This window comes from Babylonia areolata, chromosome 1, assembly GCF_041734735.1.
Source record: "Babylonia areolata isolate BAREFJ2019XMU chromosome 1, ASM4173473v1, whole genome shotgun sequence".
In the NCBI taxonomy this organism is placed as follows: domain Eukaryota; kingdom Metazoa; phylum Mollusca; class Gastropoda; order Neogastropoda; family Buccinidae; genus Babylonia; species Babylonia areolata.
The window spans coordinates 82,315,299-82,337,884 of record NC_134876.1 but is presented as its reverse complement, the minus strand read 5'-3'; the positions used below and the strand labels follow the sequence as shown (position 1 = coordinate 82,337,884).

At 40.3% G+C, this 22,586-nt stretch overlaps 1 protein-coding gene across 1 annotated transcript; it reads left to right on the top strand.

The window, feature by feature from the left end:
* Window positions 1-7,062: 7,062 nt before the first annotated feature.
* LOC143288273 (core histone macro-H2A.1-like) lies at window positions 7,063-21,882 on the top strand. The gene is made up of 8 exons (XM_076596624.1): window positions 7,063-7,342; window positions 9,570-9,676; window positions 13,119-13,433; window positions 13,987-14,109; window positions 15,721-15,811; window positions 16,380-16,469; window positions 16,836-17,010; window positions 18,028-21,882. The coding sequence occupies exons 1-8, from the start codon at window positions 7,171-7,173 to the stop codon at window positions 18,188-18,190; spliced, it is 1,236 nt and encodes a 411-aa protein (XP_076452739.1). The 5' UTR covers window positions 7,063-7,170; the 3' UTR covers window positions 18,191-21,882.
* The last annotated feature ends 704 nt before the right edge of the window (window positions 21,883-22,586 follow it).

Sequence of the window (22,586 nt, the reverse complement as noted above, 5' to 3'; positions counted from 1 at the left end):
CCATAAATGTGTGATCATATCCACATCAAGTGCTTGAAAGTGGAAAGGTACCAGAGATATTTACCTGATAAACAGGGGCCAAATTTCTGTGAATAATTTTTTTGTCAGCAATTCATTGTCTAAAATTAAAAAAAATTTAAAAAATTAAAAAAAACAGGTCCTTTACAAAAAGTAAGAATTTATGTGTCTGCCTTTTTTTCTCTCTCTCTTTTTTTCTTGGCTTTCTTTCTTTCTTTTGTGTTCAACAGCTAAACAGTCAGGGTCAAAGTCTGAGGGATGCCACAAACTCAGACATCTAGCGAAGATCGGCTACCGTCCCCCAGAGCTTGGTGTTGAGGTCCGCACCTCCAGGCCAGGACTGTTGCCGCATCTTCTCATACAGTGGGGCAGTCTTGGAGAATATGGGATGGGGTCCAGTCAGCCTGGCCGCAATCACATGGGGATGTGGCTGCCACTCCAATCCGCTGTATGTGTGCTCGGAGGCTGCAGTGTCCTGTGCGAAGGCGGTAGATGGTAGTCTGGTGTCTCCTCTCCAGTGTCCTGATGCGATCTTGGTGTGCCTGGTAGCTTCCGTTCAGGGTGACCCAGCCTCTTCGGAATCTGCTGTGGAGGAGAGTTTTTGCTTCCTCATACGTGGCAGGAATGGTTGGTTGTGTCAGCTGGCTTCCTTCCTTAGCAAGGTGGTCTGCACGCTTGTTGCCCTGGAGGCGTACATGGGCAGGCACCCACTGGAGGGTCGTTGGGGCTGTTTGGGTAAGGGTTGCGAGGGAGGCCTTAAGGGACTGGATCAGTGGACCAGGATCAGGGGAGTCAAGGGCCTGGAGTGTGGACATGGAGTCAGTGAAGATGGAGATGCTGCCAAGGGGCTTTCCACAGGAGGAGAGGAATTCTGCTGCCGTTTTAATGGCCAGGACTTTCAGCTCTGAAATTGGTACAGAGCTTTCCTCCAGGGAGTGCGATGCTGCTGTGCTCTCCACCGGGAAATCTGACGTAGACACCACTGCCTCCGTTGTGTGTGGCTTCCTCCGCTGATCCGTCTGTGTATACATGGGTCCAGGAGTTGGCTGGGTAGGACTCCTCTATCATGGCCAGAGTCAGGATCTTGAGAGTAGCTGGTTGCTGGACTTTGGTGGTGATGCCAGGAATTCTGAGGCTGATGGTGGCCTCTTATCTCTTGGTCGAGCCTCCAGTCAGGCAAGGCAAGGTCAGTGCAAGACTCCCCTTTTGCCACCAGAACATTGCTGTGCTGTACACTGAGTGCTGTATACTGGTGGTTGAGGCTCTGACGTTTCAGACGGTTCTTGGTGGGCTGCTCCAGTCTGTGGTGTAGGTGGTGTGAGGGCAGTCTTCTGAGCTTCTCTCCCTGCATCAGGACTTTCAGTCGCGTCTTCTCTCCAGGGGCTCAACGTTAGCAGTTTTCTCCCTGTCATGGATCGGCGTGGACCTCATGGCTCCAAGTATGAGGCGTAGTCCCATATTTTGGACTTTGGCGAGCCAGCTCTTGTTGGTCTTGGAGGCTGTGCCCCACGAGGTTGAGGCGTACTCCATGGTGGGTCTGACCACTCCCATGTAGACCCTGGCAAGAAGCTTGCTGTCTGCTCCCCAAGTCGTCCAAGGAATGTTGGTGTCCGTCTGGGGCAAGACCTGTCCCTGAAGTTTCAGCTTGACTTGCTCGTTGGCGATGGAGAGAGAGAAGAGTGTTGCATTGGTTTTTGTGGTGTTGAGCTCAAGACCCCAGTTGTCTGTCCATGTAGCGATATTGCTGACGACTTCCTGAAGCCGGTAGGAGGCCGTGCTGGTGTGTTCAGCGGATGTCCATACTGCCAGGTCGTCTGCGTGCAGACTGTTGGAGACGTGCTTTGTGATGTTGTCTCTGATGTCGTTGATATACAACAGAAACAATGTTGGGGAAAGCACTCCTCTGTGGGGGACACCCTCACGTAGCTTGACCTTTCTGCTGTGGAAGCTGAAGAGGTAGTGGTGGATCCACATGTACATCTTGCTACGTACGCCGGCTTGGAGAAGTTTCAGGATGAGGCCCTTCTTCCACACTTTGTCAAACGCTCTTGACAGGTCAAAAAACATGGCCAGTGTCTTCTTCTTCTACTGAAAAGAGTTTTCAATGTCCTGGACAAGGAGGGCTACTTGGTCTTCTGTGTTGCAGAATTTTCTGTAGCCGGTCTGGGTAGGTGAAAGGATGTTCTGTGTTTCCAGGAGGAAGGTGAGGTGGCAGTTGACCATCCTTTCCAGCAGCTTGCCAACACAGCTCAGAAGGCTGATTGGTCTGTAGCTGTCGGGGTCCTTCTTATTCTTTCCCTTCTTTGAGATCGGGTATGATCTCTGCCTCTTTCCAGATGGAAGGCACAACTCCTGCTGTCCAGCTGTGATTGAAGATCTGAAGCAGCACTGTTCTGGATGCTGGTCCCAGGTGCTTCAGCATGTCGCCAGTGACACCATCAGGCCCCGGAGCTTTCTTGGGCTTCAGCTTGCGGATGCCTTGTTTCAGCTCCTTCATGGTAAATGGTTCACTCGTACAGCTGTCATCTATGCCATGTGGGTCTGATGTCATCAGTTTCGTGGTTTCCTCTCGTACCTGCTTGATGCGCTGTCTGGGCATGTGGATCGTACTCTCCTCTCGGTACAGTTCCACAAAGGTGTTGGCTGCAGGGTTTTCTGTTTTCAGCTGGTTGTCCTGCTCGATGACGGTCTTGCCTCTGCTGGGGTTGTCATCATTCAGTTTATTTGTCAGCTTCCAGAGCCCCTGCATGTCTGTCTCCATGTTCAGGGAGGATGTCTTGTCTTGCCAACTCTTGAGTGTTGCTTGCAGCTTTTCCTTTATGAACACAGCTTTCACTCTGTTGTGTGTCTCTACATTCTCATTTTTTTCTTGGCTGAAAATAATATGATGCTTTACAAATTCTTGTTACTGAAGGCAGAAGACATGCTATCTGCTTGTAAGTCTTATGAAAGGTAATATCTTCCGAAGTTGTATCCTTCCTCTTCTTCAGTGTTCCCAATTTCCAACTCAGCACCTTCTTTCTTCCTTGATGCTTTGGGCCCCTCCGAACACATACTGCCTACACTTCACTATCTATTAAGGAAGAAATTTGGGACAGGTACAACATAGTTTTTATCCCCTCTTCCCCTTCACCCCTAACCCTAATTCATTGTCTTGTCCAACACCCACCCCCATTTTTAGCTAACTGCAAACTGAAAAATATCCCATGTTTTACTGTGTGATTGCGTTCACCTGTTTTAATTGCTTTGTTTTCTCTTCTTTTGTTCTTTCTTTTTTCTCTTTTTTTTTAAGAATCATGTGATGAAACACTTCATTTTCTAAGGAATTAAAGTAATTATTTAGGTTAATTTATTGAGTTCAAGCATCTAGCTACCATCAGAGGTGTAACAGATCATCAAAATTTTCTTTTTGCCCGTAGACAGACCTTTGTTTTTAAGTTAGACCAAAAGCCCAGCACAGCTATAACAATGACAAAATGGAGTTCCAGATTCAGATTCTTTCATTATTATAATTTTTATTATTATCATCATCATCATCATCATCATCATCATTGCCACAGTATTTTCCAACAACCCCTCATGGGATGCTGGGGGGGCTTTCAATATAAATACCATCCCCACCTGGAAATTATGTGCAAGAAATTTCCTCTTTTCTGTTGCTCTCTTTATTTCTGCCATTTTTGTTCCTTCACTTTTGTATCCTTTTTGTGTCTTCCCAGTCCATTCCCCTTTCGTTTTTTCAAGCAAGCCTTGACACTTTTGTTCTCTTTTCTGCAGTCTATGATGCACAATATCTGTGCTATTTTGCTCTGCCGATTAGGTAGCGAGATTGTAAACACTGGGATGGGCACTAGCTGCCCATTCTGCAGTGTTATTTGCCAATATGGCCTTTTTTATGTATTTTTTGTTTGAAGTATTGTTGCTTTTTCCTGTTTTATGATTTTTTGTAATGTGGGGATGATAAATCAAGCAAAATGGCTGGTGTCCTCAGCATGGCCTATTCTTATTTGCCATAAGGAGTTAAATGGTTGGGATACTGTGTCATGAACTGTGTTTTGTGGGTTTGTCTCAGTGTTTACTTCTCTTTTTTTGTGTAGATGTGACGGTTTTGTGTTGACGCAGTTGAGCATTTGTATGGTTTGATAGTCCTCATTTGGCCCTGTGCAGTCGGCTGGACTATAAGAAACAAGAACAACAAGAACAATGTACTTTTGGTTTGTCTTTGAAGAATTGTTTTTTTCCGTTTTTCAATTTTTTGTAATAAATAAATTAAGCTGAAGGGCTGATGTCCTCAGCATGGCCTGATTTTATGTGCCCTGAGGAGCTAAATGTAAGATCATGTGTCATGAACTGTAGATTCATCTTCTTTTTTTTCTTCTTCTTTTTTTCTCTGTGTAACAGTTATGAGCTTAACGTGGTTGGACATTTGTGTAGTCGGGCAGTCCTTTGCAGTTGGCCGGACTATAAGCAATAATAGTAATAATAATGAATGATAATTTTCCAACAATTGACCACTGAATAAAAACATATTGTAATTCCAGGCTGTTCATTTTTTCTCTGTTTGTATGGATGTAGTATGTGTGTTCACATAAATGTCTTCATTTTAGTTTCTTCATGTTCACTTTGTCTTGTGGATAATCTTTCTTTTTGCAAATGGCCTGTACTTTTACATTCCCACTATCGCTTTCTTTGTGAATGAGTTGGTTTCTCATCTTACCATGCTTGAATATGAATATGGACATGCTAATGTTGCTGGGTTTTGATTTGGGTTTGTTCTTTTTGTTGTTGTTTTTTTTTCCCAAAATTCATATTAATTTTTTGGTGCATGCCTTGCAACTGATTTAAGATTTTTTTTTTTTTTTTTTTTTTTGATTTTTTTTTTTTTTTATAATAATGGTAAAGCCAGAATCTGTAGTAAGCTCCCCTGTTATGTCAATGGCATTACACCCATGCCACCCATCCCAAACCCCCACAAACTGTCACACCTGATTTGTTCCATTGCTGTTCCAGAGTCAGCATTCCCCAGGAGGTATCATTGTCAGGTTGCCAGGAGGTTGACCAGAACAATGATTTACCTGCAATAATATACAGAACCACATGCAAACGCTGTGTGTGTGTGTGTGTTTTAAGATCATCAGTGCTGTTACAACTTTCCCTGAAATTCTCTCTCTCTCTCTCTCTCTCTCTCTCTCTCTCTCTCTCTCTCTCTCTCTTATCTGTGTATTTCTCTAACAGTGTGTGTTGTTATATTTTTTTATGAGGGCTACTCCAGCCTAAGGTCATGTTTTCACTCGAGCCAGTTTTGATGTACCCAATTTGTTCCCCGTTCCCCCTCAAACAAAAGAAAATAAAAGTTTGTGTAATTGCTATGGAATTACAGTGAGTCTATGTAACACATCTTAAATAATTGTCTAGACTCACAGTTTTGTGTACTATGCTGTCTGTTGACCCAGGTGTGATAACAGATGGTTTGTATTTCAGTCTTTTTGTTCAGTCGTGTGTGAAATGAAAGCTGAGAAAGGCACAGTACCATGTCTATTTGTACATGTGTTGTGCTGGTGCTTGTAAATTAAAGGTCATGTCATATGCACTCTGTGTGTGAAGGAGGGTGCTTTATTCCTGTCTTCTGATTTTGATAGTTTATCACTGAGTTCTCTCTCTCTCTCTCTCTCTCTCTCTCTCTCTCTCGTTTATTTATGTAACTGTCATTGTTGTTTTGTTTTTATGCTCGCTCTCTCTCTCTCTCTCTCTCTCTCTCTCTCTCTCTCTCTCTCTCTCTCTCTCTCTCTCTCTCTCTCTCTCTCTCTCTCTCTCTCTCTCTTATTTGTGTATCTGTCTGCCATTGTGTGTTTTGTCTATTCTGTGCACTTCTCCAGCCTGAGTTCATGTTTTCGCACAAGCCAGTTTTGACCAAACCGAAATGTTGCCCTCCCCCCCCCCCCCCCCCCAACCCCCCAAAACCATAATGAATCAAAGTTTAATTGCCATGGAATTAGAATGCTTTTTAGTAACATATATAATTATCTAGACTAGAGTTGTGTGTACTCTGCTGTACATTGACCCTGGTGTGATAACATATGGTTTGTATTTCTGTCTTTTTGTTCAGTTGTGTGTGGAACAGAAAGCTGAGAAAGACACAGCGTAGCACGTCCATTTGTGGGTGTGTTTTGTTGTGCTGGTGCTTGAAAAATAAAGGTCATGTTATATGCACTCTGTATTTGGGAGAGGGTCCTTTATTTTTGTACCAGTCTTCTGATTGTGATAGTCTGTCACTGAGTATTCTCTCTCTCTCGGTCTCTCTCTCTCTCTCTCGCTCTCGCTCTCTCTCCCCACCCCACCCTCTCTCTCTCTCCACCCCCCTCTCTCTCTATCTGTTATTCACTTACACACATGCATGCATGCACACACACACACACACACACACACACAAACATAACACTAGTTTTTATCCTTCTGTGAAAAATAAGATTTTGGAAAGTCAGCATTATGTGAATAATTTCATTTTTAGGGCTTTTCTATGACCTTCCTCTACCAGAATTTATTCAGCTGTGTGTGAACTTAATGTCACGCAAAAATATGTTGGAATACTGTATCAGAAAGCAATATTTTTTGGTTTGTGGAATGCTTAAAACTAGGGTTTGAAAGGGGGAAAGCTTACAGCTTACCATCTCAATTATGTGGGTGGTTTTTTGTTGGTGGTGGTGGTGGTGGCGATGATGATGCTTTGTGTGTGTGTGTTTTGTTGCAGTTGTTTTTTGTTGTTGTTGTTTTTTTGGGGGGGGGGGGGGGTTGTTGGGTTTTTTTGGGGGGTTGTTTGTTTTTGTTTTTCTTTGCGTTTTTTGATAGGGATAGACATCTTTTACAATGGAAACTCATCACATCAAATAATAACACTCCTTTGAATGGCTTCGGAGACGATGTGAACACTAAAAGTGGAGGCTGAAAGATCCCGTCTGACTTTCGAGAAAACGAAAGGAAAAATTAATATGTATTTCCTGTGAATCAACTGACCTTGACCTACAAAAACAGGCATTTCCGCTTTACGCCTCGCACTGCTTCGTCTGCAAGTGCAAGTTCTTGCAGATTCTGAAGAAAAGCAACGGGTAGCTGGAACTGAAATTGCAAGCAAGCACATAACGAAATCCTGTAGGTATGTCGGGTAGAGGAGGCAAGAAGAAACCTATGACCGTGTCCCGGTCGGCTCGTGCTGGAGTTCTCTTTCCAGTGGCTCGAATGTTGCGATACCTGAAGCGAGACACCCATCATGTTCGTATTGGCAGTTGGACTCCCGTGTACATGGCGGCTGTCATCGAATACTTGACAGGTCAGTTGTACGAGAGATCTGATGCTGTAAAAGTTTTTCTTCCTGTACAACGGTGGTATCTGTTATGCTTTATTTGATATGTGTATATATCATTACATGTCATCGATCATGTGTGTGGGTTTGCCATTTGTTGACATTTAGTAACTGAGGGTTTGTTCACCAATCCATCCAAACGGATCGTACCAATGCCCATTAGCTTATTGCAACCCCCACCCATTTTTTCTTTTTCTTTTTCTCTTTTGCTTGTTTGGTTGCTTGTTGTGTTTTTTGTTTGTTTTTTTGCTATAATTTTATTTTTTTCTGATTTCAAAAGGAAATCAAATACAACTTACAAGTAGAACATTCAGAGAGATACAATGGCCCTGGTTTATAGTCATTGTACCTGATTTTAATTAATCTTCACTTATATGTAATTTCATTTCAGCAACACCCAGAGATGCCAACTGTTACGACATATTATGTTACGCTCCATTGCAGTTTGTGCAGATGTTATGTCATGCAAAGTCAAAATTTTCCAACGAGTTCATTTCTGACTTCATAGCATGGTCACATGCTCTTTGTCATAACATTACCCAGATACTCTAGACCTATCAATCACAAGGCCAGAACAGTTACTACTAACCTTGGTCTCACATGTTGATGCTGAACTAATCATGTGCATGTTTACATTGAAACAGCATTGAGTGGACCAATCAGCTTGATGTTTGCCCCAACAAGAGAGAATGTGGCTGAATCAAGTTGCGTCTCAGTCAAACAGTGTTTGTGCCCAGTTTATATGCCTTGTTGATAAAATATATGTTCAGTTACACATACTTAACCGTGACCCACTAGTGCAAAATTTCCTTTTGCTGATGTGGCTCACAGCCAGAGTGTTCCTACCAAATTCCCTGATTGTTCCCACAAACACTTGACAGTAGTTGGCATCTGTGCACACTGTCTCCCAAATAAAGGAATTAAAAGATTTTGACCTGCACTGGGAATTCCACTTCAGTTCAAGAACCAACAAAGTCAACAAGATCCTAAGCTTTCTCCGGTGCAACTGGCACCCCCCAGTAAGTCAACGGAAAAAAAGCTTGCCTGGAGATGTTTTATAGATTCCACCATGGTCTGATCTCCATAAACTCAGTCTGCCTACCAAAACAACAGACAGCAAGCTATGCTGCAGAGAAAACAGCACCTGCAACTACAACATCCCTACCTGCATGACGCACTACAGACATGTCTTTCTTTCCACACACCATCCCAGAATGGAACACGCTGCCCCAGGAAGTTGTCACAGTTGAGTCACAGCATAAGTCCAAAGTGGCCTGCTGCCAGTGACACATCAGAGCAGATTTAACCCCCACCCCACCCCCAACACTTCTGTTTGGTTGCCTCTACCTCTTCCAGTGAGCACCCCCACTTCTTTTTTTTTTCTACCCCACTGGCAAGTAGTGTCATTGAAGGGTAGGGCTGCACCGGTCAGGAGTGATCCCAGGAACCACTATGGTACCCAGATTGGCCTACCTAGAGACACAAACACACCAGTGGACTGTGTCCCATTTCCCCTATCAACTTATAGCACATCCCTTGGCAGCCCAGTCTAATTGCGCCCAACAGCACAAAACAACAATTTTCATCAACTTACTCATGTTGGTTGTCAAGTGGAAGAAGAAGATGAAGGCATATACAGGGCAATGTTAACATAGCTTGGCCATGAAATTTTCTCACTTTTCACTAAACACTTGTGTACATAAAACACACAATTATGGCTTACACACTCATTTAGGCTGCACTTACTGTTCTTATGCAAACAGCTAGGCACTCACATCACACACACACGCACGCACGCACATGTATGTATTTTTTAACAAAATATATTGTTGTTTGTCTCATTTTTATTCTAAACTCTAAACTCTATATGTTGTTAAAATTCTGAATGAATATCATACTTTTTTTTTTTTTTCAAAACCATATAGACACTTACTAGCATAATTCTATTTTTTTCTTTCTTGATTTACTAATTTTTAGGAAAGGGTGTCAGTTGGTGAATTTTCGTCATACTCTTCTTTCTTTTTAGGATACAGTGTTTGTACACGTAAGAAATAATGCATTTATCACCATTGATAATTATCATCCATCATTTGATTTTGATTTTTGGTTTAGAAAGCAAAAACGAGGGGAAGAGAGTAACCTTGTATTGTGGCCAAATCTAAAATTCATTATGAATCATTGAATATATTTTCAGCTGAGATCCTGGAGCTTTCTGGCAATGCAGCTCGTGCCTTCAAGAGAAGTCGAATTACACCCAGGCACATACTGTTGGCTGTACGCAATGATGAGGAACTGGACGTGGTGAGTGAAACAGCACCCCCAGTACTCCCACAGAGAATAGTTCTTTTTTTGTTTTGTTTCTTAATGTCTATCAGCCATTAAGAAAAAAAACTTTAATAGAAAAAAGTGTATCACACACACGTGCACTCAAGCATGCATGCGCACGCACACACACACACACACACACACACACACACACACACAGAATAAGAACACTGCTGTGCACCTTTGGCTTTTGGTATGTTTGGGAAATGCAAGATCCTGGAAACATTGTTTTATATCTCTATTTAAACAGCAGCTGATTGACTTGTTCTGTCAAGAATGACATGTCTCAATCTTACTTTACCCTGAATACTGTAGTGTCATTATTATTATTGTTATGAGCATTTACGCCTAATCTTGAAAATAAGCCCCAGACGTTTACAAATAGAACACACACATAAATATCAAAAAGGAAAAAAATTGAACACAAAATACCAAACATTATTAAAAATTATTCACAACCCCACTTCGTGTTGCTATAGTGCCTATAGGACGTCTACTGATGCATGTATTTCAATTTTTCCTTCTTGAGAGTTTGGTACAATGAGCATTAACAGACTCTCAATGGTCAGTTTAATGTGTCCGGATTATAAACATACTATTTAAGTGAGTATTTGTCAGCTGGAAGACCCCTCTTTTCTTAATAATGATAAGTGACTGGACCACTTGGAGCACGCATATATAGAGAGTTTGCCTCACATGCCAAGGTGTTGGACACTTCGTCAGGTGAAGACGGTGGTCCCAGTCATCGGATTTACACAACTTTGCAAGCTGTGCTGATGTTTATATATAACGATGTGAGATGGATCTGTCTTGCCTCATGATACATTTGAACTGGAATATGATGACAACGACAGTGACAAAACTGACAACAGCATTCCACTCTTTCTTCAGCCCTTCTATCCAGTCAGACATCATTTCTGAACAAGTGACCATGACCTACAGTGAAGGTGTGGCACTTTCATGTAATTTGAGAAGGGGGAAGGAGAGATAGAGGAGGGGTGTAAGACAATAGGTCGAAGGCCAGACAGAAGGAGGTTAGGGAGCATGGCACCTACCTGTCACTCAGCTGTCTTTTTACAGTGATCAACTGCCGCGAATGGCAACAGCCAGTCCACGATTACCTTGAATCCCAGGGTTGACAGATGATTGATGGGAATCATGTGTTTTTTTTTTGGGGGGGTTAATTTTTCACACTATTTATCTCTGATCAGTTGTGCTATTTAGTTATTGAGGAGACAAACCAGATGCACAACAGACACTTTGACAGAACAGTAACAACCAGGAGGAAGGGAATATCATCAAAACGCTCTCTCCTCTAAAGGGGGACATTCTTAGGCGTAAGAAAAACATGACAGCCCCCTCACTGAAAACATTATTGACTTTTTAGCTTGACCAAACCCACATTTGTTGTTGCTGGGACAGTCATTCACTTTCATTTATACAAGTGTTGGGACTGTTACCATAAACTTATAAGCCGTTTTATTTTCTTTTACTAGTATAATCAGACAATAAACTGGTTATTTACAGCTGTATTTCTTTTTCTCTGTGTGTGTCATTCTCTGGAGGTGGAAAGAGACTTCTTTAATGCATGAAAATTATTATGTTCACTTTGAAATGCCTGAACAGTGATCTAGATCCAAAATAATTGGGGGAAAAGCCCAGATTTAGAATCCACATTCATTTTCCTTCACAAAAACGTTTACTTTCATTCTGTATCTCATGTAGATTTTGTGCTAGGATTTTCTGAAACTTATTACCCCTGAATCTGCAAAATTCCCTGGCAAGAGGAGAGCTTTTACACCTAATCTTTTCTCTTTTTTTTTTTTTTTTTTTTTTTTTTTTTACTAAATTCTGTGACACAGAACTGGTTGGCAAGTGATATCACTTACAACAGTGTATGTTTAGTGGTGCATGTACTTTTGGGAACAAATCCTTTTCCCACTCACCTACAGCATCCAGTATTAACACTTTCTCTTCTGTTCATATGGGCCAGATGGCCTGCAGAAAACTGAATAATCCATTATTGTTACTGTCACACATCATGTAGGAAGTGAGTTTAATAGCACACACACACACACACACACACACACACACACACACACACACACACACACACACACACACACACACACATTTCCACACACAAATGCATGCACATTGATACTTACACATGCACGCACATGCAATGATAAATGCACATAAAGAGCCACTCACATGCACAAACACAAATACACAAACACACTAACACACACACACGCACACGCACACATGCACACACACATATGCATGCACATATGCACTCAAGTGTGCATGCTTACACACACACACACACACACACACACACACAAGCTGCTCAGGAACTTGGTACTTGAAACAAAAAACTACCACACCAGCATTCATACAATTACGCATGAAAACTTTCCCTTTTCAGCTCAAGTGGACTTCAAACCAGGATATTATAATTACCATCCTGTTCCTTGTGACACAGTAAGCTACTTTCAACACACAAAGAAACAGGTCATATCTTTAAAAAGAAAAAAGTTTCACCATTATCTGTACGGCTGTAAGGAAGTAAGAAACTGAAACCTCATCTTCCGTCAAGATCTTCTAACTGTTGACTGCAGCATAAGACAATTCATCCCACTGTGTTGTATCAGACAAGTATTCCCATTGTGGGAATTTCCTTAAGTTTCTGTCAGCCCCAAACATAAACCACACCAAATGGACTGTCTGATCAGGATGAAAAAAAACTCCTCTGCTGTCTGCTACCATGAAATAAAAGGCTAATTCAGTAGATGATGGAAGTTTTCATGACAGTGAACTCCGCTGCTCACAGATAAAACTAAATAAAGAATAATGAAAGTGGCAGAATAACAGGAAGCCTTGGCTGATTGCAGATACATGCAAATGACAGTTCCGAATTCACTTGAGAATGAGAATAGATGTTGATAAGAAACTGGTTTGTGACAAAACAAATCCTTATTGGCTTTTGCATCCAAAAAGTACATGTTTTTAATCTTTGTATGCACATAGCATAGTCAGGTTGTGTGTGTGTGTGTGTGTGTGTGTGTGTGTGTGTGTGTGAATCTGCATCTGAGTATGCTTGTTAATTTTTTTTTTTTTTTCATTAACCACATGTTATTGTGCAGTTTTTAGCAACTTTTGATGATGTGTTTCATGATGAATATCTTTTCCTTGGTTGTTGTTGTTTGTTGTTGTTGTTTTTTTGTGTGTTTTTTTATCTTTTTTATGAGGGTGTTCAAGAATGTTTGTTCTGATAATTCATTCCTCACATAAAAAAAATGTTTGTGTATCACCATACATGGAGTGTAATGCAAACTCCTCCTTTTGTGTGCACATGCAAATGCTCAGGTCTTGTTTGATTATTAGTTTCATGGCAGAAATGCTTGTTGTTCAGCTGTTTAAAAAGGTGACCATTCCTGAAGGGGGAGTGTTGCCTCAGCTGTCGCTCAGCATGTACAAGGGAAACATGGCCGCCTCATCATCTGCCACCCCAACAACAACAGCTACACCATCAGCAGCCTCTGCATCAAAAACCCCGGCTGCTAAGGGGACAGGCACCAAGGCAGCAGGAAGCAAGGCAGCACGTAGCAAGGCAGCTGCTCACAACAAGAAAAAAGTGACAAAGGCAGCAGCCAAAATGATCAAGGCAGCCCTAGACGCAGCTAAAACAGCGCGCACTGGAAGCAGAAAGGGGGGCAGGAAGAAATCGGTAAAGTTTGTGATGTTTGGGTCAGAAGTAATGCTAGGGTGGCTTTCTTTCGCTTTTTCGCTCTCCACCATAAACATGTGCACTGACTCACACCCACCCACACACACGCTCACAATCAGTTGATAATCAGTCTTCACAGCTGATTTGGTTGCTTGCTTGCTTTGTGATGGGTTGGTATGGTTGGGGTAGTTTCATTTCTTCCTTGTTTTCCTTTTTTTCCTTTTTAATTCTTCAGAATAATCCAATCTCAGCTGTAGTGATCACTTAGTTATACCTGAAGGAATAATTATGTGTATGTGTGTGTGATCATGATTAAAATTTTCATGTGTTCCATATTAATTTCTCATCGTAACTTATTTCCCAGTCTAGAATCATAAGATGCTGTGTACAGTGTGCATTTTCTTTTACTTTTTTTTTTTTCCATGCCAGGGACTGATAAAAGAAAAAAAAATTAACAGTACTGGCATTTTATTTCAATTGTTACATTTATTGAAGTACATATTTAGACCGGTGACATATTTTCAGATTCTTTATAGTCTTGGTTTGTTTGCAGGTCAGAACAGCTGATGATGATGATGATGCTGACAATGATGACAGCAGACCATCAGGCAAAGGAGCAGTGGCTGCTGGGGGATTCACTATTCTGTCAGAGAAAAAGCTGTTCCTTGGCCAAAAGGTTCGGGGAGAGTTCTTCTTTTGCTCTTTGGAATTCTGCTGCATTCATAGCCTGCAACTCCCCAGTTCACTCATGTGTATGAGTGGGCTTTTGAGTGCAAGACTTTATTGTTTTTTTCAGGGGTGTGCCTGCTGTGTATGTTCTCGTTTCCATAATCTACCAAACACTGACATGGATTATATATTTTAAATGTATACTTGATTTCTGCATTTGAAAACATGAAGATGGTTAAGACACCAGCAGATCTGCACATGCATTGACCTCGGAGATCAGAAAAAAGCTGCACCCTTAACCCACCAGGCACTGTGACCAGGATTCGAACCTGAAACCCTCTGATGGCAAGTCTAATGCTTTAACCTCTCAGCTGTTGTGGCCATCTGTTCTTACTAGACTTAGGAATAATATTGTGGTTTTGTTTTTTTAATTGTCTTAAGTTCTTTTGCCATTTGGATTGTGAATGCTTTGTGAGTGCTTTCACCTGTTGTTGTTGTTGTTTTTTTTATTATATCCTCTGTCTGTCCATCTGCCTCTCTCTCTCTCTCTCTCTCTCTCTCTCTCTCTCACACACACACACACATTTATCACGATAGGCAGAACCTGTTTTCGATACAAATGCTCTTTTCATCAAAAAATGAAAGTATAATGATAAATTTATCTCTCTATATATACAAAGCTTTGAAGAGGCGTGAGAACGCAACAGAATTGTTTGATGTCAGAGAGTAATGCAAAGACGATTGCTTTTTGTTGCTTGTTCGTCTTGTTGTTGTTTTTCTCTTGGAATCTGAGTATTTACTTGTTCACGCAATACTTTTGTGTCCGTATGTTATTTGCATGTTAACAATATTCATAACATTATATAAGGTAGAAAATCTTCTTTACTTTTGTTTAACCCCTTCAAATGGGGCAATGGCCTTATATTGAATAAATCGTTCGTTCGTTCGTTCGTTCGTTCGTTCTCTCTCTCTCTCATTTTCTCTCTCTTGTCTCATAGTTTATTGACATTATTTGCTTCTGTTGACTGTTGGTTTGTTTTCTTCCATTCAGTACACTTTCTGCTGCAACTGAGAATTGTATTCCATCCCCTTGACATATGGGTTGTGGATAGGCCACTGTCAGTATAAAATGTCTGAAGCCTCTCCCTCTCTGCATCTGTCTCTCTCTCGATTTCACTTACATGCACATGTGCACACAGACTGTCTGTCACTTTCTCTTTCTGTCTCTCTTTCTCTTCCATCTGTTATGAATTCAGTGTATTCAACCCCAAAATATCTCTGTTTATATCATAAACTGTCTCATACTGTCTTCGGTATAGACAGCTCTTCTGCTCATCTTAAATGAGTGGCAGGGAATAAATAGGTGGGTTTGTTGGGGGATTTTTTTGTTTGTTTGTTTTTCTTTCTTTTTTTTCTTTTTTTTTCTTTTTTTTTTTTCTTCAGAGATGTTTTGGGGGGTTTTTTTGTTGTTGTTTTTTATAGTTCTGTTACCACCAAAAACTTCAAAGGTATGTGTCAGGGTATATATTGTGTTAACTCTGGCTTTTGTAAATGGAGTGATGGGTTTTTGCATGATGGAATAAAACGTAAATCATTTCTATGAATACTGCTGTTTCAGCTGACAGTTTTGCAAGGGGACATTGTCAAGGTTTCCGCTGATGCCATTGTTCACCCCACAAACTCTTCTTATTTCATGGGAGGGGAAGTTGGTGAGTCACTTACAAATGTAGAGGTTGGGATCAGGTGACCCTATTTTTTTCCTTTTGTGCAGTGGGGAGGGGATTTATGAGAAGAAAAAATGGCCATTGTTTTTGATTGAAGGGGCAATAGATATAATTAAACTTTGATGTTTTTCTTTCTTTCATTGCATTTGCCTTCTGATTAAACAAAAAATGCCATCCATACAACTGTACAGTTATGTTTAACTTGAGCCACAGCAGTGAGGTTGTGTTTAGCATTTGCTTTTATATAGTTCAGTCAGATTACACAGAGTAAATCAAGGACATTTCTTTTTTTATTATTCATGTTGACTGTCTCCATCTGTCCTCTCTCTCTCTCTCTCTCTCTCTAGATAGTATAAGATACCATGCTGTACTTTACAATGTCTACAGTTAACTTGTCATTGTTGGTTTACAACTACTAAAAGCAATTCTGTGTTCAGATATTATGTGGTTATAGTATTTGCGGAAAGACAAGTAAAGCCATTATCTTTGCTTGACAATAGCCAATGACCTAAAAGCAGCTAAAATGATTTGGGCATTGAACTTTTTTTTCCAGGACAAGCCATCTCCAGAGTTGGTGGTCGAGATTTCCAGAAAGAGATTGACAACTTGAAGGCCTCTCACCCTTTAATGGCCACATCAGAAGGTGAGTAGTCTGCTGCTTTTGTTGTTGTTGTTGTTTGTTTTTGTTATATGTACAGCTCTGCTCATAGGCTGTAGTATTGTATTTCAGAGTTCCACAAATATATGTAACATATTACTCAAATGAAATGTCACTGTCTGCCCACTTTTTCTGAATGTAAAGAAGTGCTGTTTTTTTATGTTTATACAACATAATAGCATTCCTCTCAGCCTCCCGTGTATTGATACTATAAAGCATAGGGCAAACTGACCAATATGCATGTCTGAACTTTTTATTGATTGACCTTTCTGTTGACATTTTAACCCTGTTTGCGATAACTTTTTTTTTTCTTTTTTCATTTTTTCTTTTTCTCTTTTGTTTTTTTTTCAGCCTCTATTTGTCCAGGACACAATTTCCCAGCCAAGTTTGTTATCTGCTGCAATGGACCGATGTGGAAGATGGACAATGCCCAAGGTCTGCTGGACAAGGCCATCACCAACTGCCTTAAATTAGCCGACTCCAAGAACCTCAAAACTGTTGCCGTTCCATCTCTTGGCAGCGGACGGTAAGCATTGACCATGTGGTGTATCTGGTTGGATTCATTCCTGAGGAAAGATAACTGTCAGCAGATGTTACTTGTACTTGATTTTTTTTGGTAAATAGTTATATAACTGTTATTGATAGTGCATCCAGTTGAATGTATTTCAGTTTCAGCGGAGTGCTCATTGGTTTGGGTGAGTTCTTGTGTGACAGGTGTAATATTAATTCAGTGGTGTGCAAAGATGAGTGAATGAACAAAACCACAACAATTTCCTGTTGTTGTTTTTTTTTGTCTGTGTGTGTTTTGTTTTAGTTTTGTTATTAGATATTAGTGAGATGAAAATGTCTTTGTCCTTGTCTTTGTCTCTCTTTGTTGAATCTGGGTGGTAGTCCTGTTGCATAGCACTGGATATCACGAGTGGGGGGCTTCTGTTGTTTTGTCAGGTGTAGAATGCATGTCAGTAATTCACACAGATGATTAAGGAAGATGCCTCAGAACTTGGAGCAATGGCATGTTAAATTGGGGAAACTCTAATCCCAACATAATTCTTTTCAAGAGTGGCTTTCAGTTTCTCCTTGATCTCCATATTTCTGTTCTTCTGGAGTCTTCCCTCAGAAATATGTGATAATCTTTTCTGTGACACTAAGATATATACAGTGACGGAGGTGGTATTGCCTTAGTTGCTTTCTTCATAGTAGAAACACAGTTCCATTCTTTTGAGAACCAAATCATCCACAGAAAGGACAGTCCAGCCAATTCCTCCATTTCTTATTTTGCAATGCTGCCACACTTGTGCATATCTGTATATACATCTTTTTTTTGTTTGTTGTTGTTGTTGTGTGTGTGTGTGTGTGTGTGTGTGTGTGTGTACACCTACATGTGCAAGTGTGTATGCAAAATTATTTCCTACTTGGTGTGATCAAAAGGGCTAGGTAAAGGCTTTTTTATGTATGCAGACAGTGACTTTTGTTTCTGCATGAGACTGAAAATGAAAATAAAGCATGGATTCATAATTCTTTTTCTTTTTTTTCCCCAATGCAGCGCTGGCTTTCCTAAGCAGACGGCAGCTCAGATTATTCTGCAATCCATCCGCAACTACTTCAACACTACAGCCAACAGCAGTCTCAAGCAGATCTTCTTTGTTCTCTACGACACAGAGAGTGTCAACATCTACACATCTGAGTTGGGCCGCTTAGACTCCTAAGTGCTTCTCTGTGGTCTGAGACTGTTAGGACCAAGTTTTTGGCAGCAGGATAAACCTTGTATTCTCTTTAAAGCACTATCTATGTTTCAAAACCCGAAAAGTGACACAAGTCTTTTCAAAGTGTTCTTGTGTACTTTCTTTGTTGACCTTTTTCTCGTGTTATTCCTACTCAGAAACTATGTGAATTAAAAAATAAATATAAAAAAAAGATCAAGTCTATCTTTGACAAAGTTTATGAAATGACAGGAACCTCCTCATTAAAGTGAATGAACAGAATGAATGAAAAGCCTTCAAAACAAAGAATACTTGCCTTAACGTATGTCGTAGAACTACTTGAGGATCATATTGGGCCTCAACAACACTCCTCTAGTGGACACAGTTCTGGGCTGTCCTCTTCAGGTTTTGCTTAAGTCTGTTTGGCTGCCTTCGTCTCATCCTCCATGCATCTTCTCCATGTCTGCCCTGGTCCGTCCATGTTTCTGTTTTGTCCCTTGAGGGTTCCACTCCTGTGCTTGTCTGGTGGTCATGTTTGTAGATTTCCACAAAGTGTGGCCATTCCGGCTCTGCTTCCTTTTCTTTTCCTGATTTCCCTGCTGATGGGAATCTTGTTGGTTCTTTTTCCCACAGTTTGGCTGTTGATATTGTTTCTGGACTCCTAATGACCATAATGTGTCTAAGACATCTGTTGATGGAAGTCTTGAATTTGTCAGTGTTTGACATTTTTAGTCTCTAAGTCATATAGAAACATAGCGCTTAACCCGTGAAGTTCCACAAATAAGGAAAAGGTTAAGTGAAATGATCTAGGGACAGCCTTTGAAAAGTTTGGAAAACTTGAACTGACTTCTCCTGCTTGTATATAACTGGGCCATTTTCTTCCTTAGACCTCTGCAGTTCTACTTTTCATCATAGCTGCATTAAGATTGTCAAGCTCAAAATTTTGTTTTTGTTTCTCTTTTCACTAATTACTCAACAACAACAAAATTAAAGTATAATGAAACAGTCATGTCTTACTATCTTTGTCAAAACAAAGTGTTTTCTCATGTTGTGGTGGACTGGATCAGAATTCATTCAGTATAGTAACAATGATGATGATACAGATACTTACACAGCACCTATCCTCGGTCAGGGACCAAGCTTTTAACGCTTTACAAACTCACAGTCACTTGCACAACTGGCTGCCTACCTGGGTAGAGCTGACAGCTGCCATTAGGCTGTTCGCTTCCTGAGAATGTTAGATTGAGTATGCAAAATTGTGTAAAACTTGCAGTTTATTGCTGCTATATGAATAAAAGTTTTAATCAAATCTTTGGCTATTCATTAATTTGGTTCTATATTATTCTATTGTTGAACATAAAAGTGCACGACATGGATGCATGTCATCCATGGTTACAAGATCATCAGAGTCCTGCCAGTCTGACATCTTGGTGCATGTGTTTGATTACGGTTGCATGTTTGTCAGTTTCCTTCAGCACTGAACACAGAAACTCCACATTATTTATGTTGTCCATGGTTGCAAGATCATCAGAATAGTTCAAATCTGAACTGTTAAACCTCCAGTTATGTATGTCACCTGAGGTTGCATAGTCTTCACATACCACAAGACTCACAATGAAATACTCTGCTTTTGGGGTGGGGGTATTGTTTTTGGGGGTTGGGGGTGTGTCATTTTGTTTTTTGTTTGGTTTCGGGGGTTTGTTTTTTTCCATCCATGGCTGTCAGATTATTGTGAGAATGAATTCATAATCGTAAGTTCATGAAGAGTATGAATTGGCAAACTTTCACAGGGTATCTATGGTTTCAACTTTTATCATCACATTATTGGTCCAAATGTAAACATAAATCCAAGATGTATTACTTGACAGGAAGAGCATCAGATTGTTACTGCATGTTATTTATTTTTCCTTGGTGCGAGCGTCACCTTTGGCTGCAACATTTTCATCGTTCTACAAATGATGAGTAATAAATGTCTTATGGTAACAAATATTTGCAGATTAGCATAAGCTTGGAGTTATACTCCTTGTATGTTACAGAGCAACTGCTCAAAATGCTGTCAGACTGAACAAAGTCCTTGAGATCATAATGTTATTTATTCCGCAAGATCATCAGATCATAATGTAATGTGTGACAATCATATCATCATCTAATCTATGACTGTGTGGTCATTAGATTTTGTGTAGTTCAGTTCTGTATAGTCTCCGTCTATCCTGCTGGCGGATACAGTATCACTGAGCAGTTGTTGCCTGTGTTTCCAGCATTCCTCCAGAAATAATACAAAGTGGACAAACATAGAAAGTTCACTAGAAACTGATTGGGTTTTTCTTTGCCATACACAGGTACAGGTCTTTTATCATCATTTGTTTTTATGTTTTATTCCATTTCATGTTCGTTGTGTTGATACCAGTGATAAAAAGCCTTGAGTGCACTTGTAAGCTTAGAGAAATCTAGGCATTGGTGATATGGGCTTACATTTATACCAGTTTGTTTACACAGTGAAAATTTCGGGACTGATTTGCAGGTTTCTAAAAACATAGATATATATTAACAATCTGTACTGCAGCAATAATTATTTTCCTGTCCAGGTTCCAATGCATTTTTGCAGGAAACACGTGGGGTGCCAGCCACTCTTTTGACTGGTGTTTTGTTGTGTTTCTCACTTGGTTGATCATGTTTTTATTGATTTTTTTAAATTCCAGCAAGGATAATGACTTTCACAATGAATCATATGTATTCCCCTGTCCTCCCACCCTTCCTTACCTGCCTCTCCTGCTTACAAGCAATTGCACGCATAGACGAGCAAAACCAGACCTGGATTCATGAATGCATGCGCACATACATTGATGCACACATACACGCACACATTCTCTCTTTTTCTCTCTCTCATACGTGCACACAAACACTTACACATGCACATGTACAGTCTCTCTTTCTCTATCTCACTTGTTTGATTTTTTTAGTTTCATGACAATGACTGTAGAAATAATATTATTGTGATAATCCTCTCGTATTTCAATAGTAACTATTTCAAAAATAATTATTTGAAGACTGCAGCTATTTCACAGTAAACATTTTTAAAGTATCAAAGTTTATGATTAGAATGAAATGGATAACTTTATACTTCTTTTGTCATTTCTATAATGGGATATTATGCTTTGTTCCAGTTCTTAGATCTGTGTATGATATTGTCTCCAAATATATGAAACCACTAGGTTTTGCACATCTATTTACCCAAACAATATAAGATTAAATGGGTTTTTAACACATTTTGCTGTTTTGTGAACAGTAGAATTCGCCTTTTGGATTGTTTTTATTCTCTTTTTTTTTTCCAAACTGATGATTGTGTCTGTGATTTCCTTTCCTTTCCTTTTTTTTGAACTGTTGCATTTGCATTAAAATTGTAAGAAGGTGATACATGTATATTTATCCTTTTTGTTTGTTGTGATTTTGCATTTTTTCATTCGAACAACTGGGGATTCAGATCCCAAAGAGAAAACAGTATCATTGTCTGTGATAAGATGCAAGTGCAACAAAAGGAACATCTTCCATCATGTTTTTATTTAAATGAGTTGAGTGTCCTGAAACAACCCTTCCTCCATGTGCATGGGAAAATATGCTATGTTGAACAACTTGTGAAACGCATGTTTCTGAATATACATGTCTTTGGAAGTAAAGTTTTATCCTTTGAATACTTGAAATGGCGTGCTTCGTTATGATATTCATTACATCTCATGATTTACTTTTCCTGATTTTACATTTGTGTCAAATGTACTGCAAATGTAGATACATGCAAACACACAGGCACACACGCACAGGCACACACACACACACACACACACACACAGACTGTGACACAGACAGAAACAGACGCGCATGCACATACACACACACACAACACACGCGCACGCGGGCACACACACACACACACACACACACAACACACACACACATATCTGAGACTGAATGTGTTTTCTTGTCCAGGGTTGTTCCTGTGCCAGTACAGATGCAGCTCTGATTTCTCTATGACAATCTGTAGCACTGCATACTCACTATCCAGACCCCATCTGAGACATTTTCACTATCAGCCAGTCCCAGACTGAAAGTGAAAACAAAATCCTGCAGAATGGGCCTATAACTGACAGAGGAGAAAAAAAAAAGGGGGGCGTGGGGGGGGGGGGGGGGGATAGGATCACACAGTTAAAAAAATGTTATACTTTATTTATTATTGGCAGAGTCAGAAGACTGCATATTTAAAGGGTTGTCTTTAATTGAAACATGAGACAACAGACAATATGCATGGTTGGTTAAACGGACACCTAGAATCTGGTCGTGGAACGGGAAGGAAGGAAGTATATTTGCATGCACCGAAGAACAATACAATACACACACAATACAATACACA

Excerpts from the sequence above, each read along its gene's own strand:
- LOC143288273 (XM_076596624.1), top strand. The coding sequence starts at position 7,171 with ATGTCGGGTAGAGGAGGCAAGAAGAAACCTATGACCGTGTCCCGGTCG. Across the intron at positions 14,110-15,720 it reads AGCTGTTCCTTGGCCAAAAG|CTGACAGTTTTGCAAGGGGA; the intron begins GTTCGGGGAGAG and ends CTGCTGTTTCAG. Across the intron at positions 17,011-18,027 it reads CCATCTCTTGGCAGCGGACG|CGCTGGCTTTCCTAAGCAGA; the intron begins GTAAGCATTGAC and ends TCCCCAATGCAG.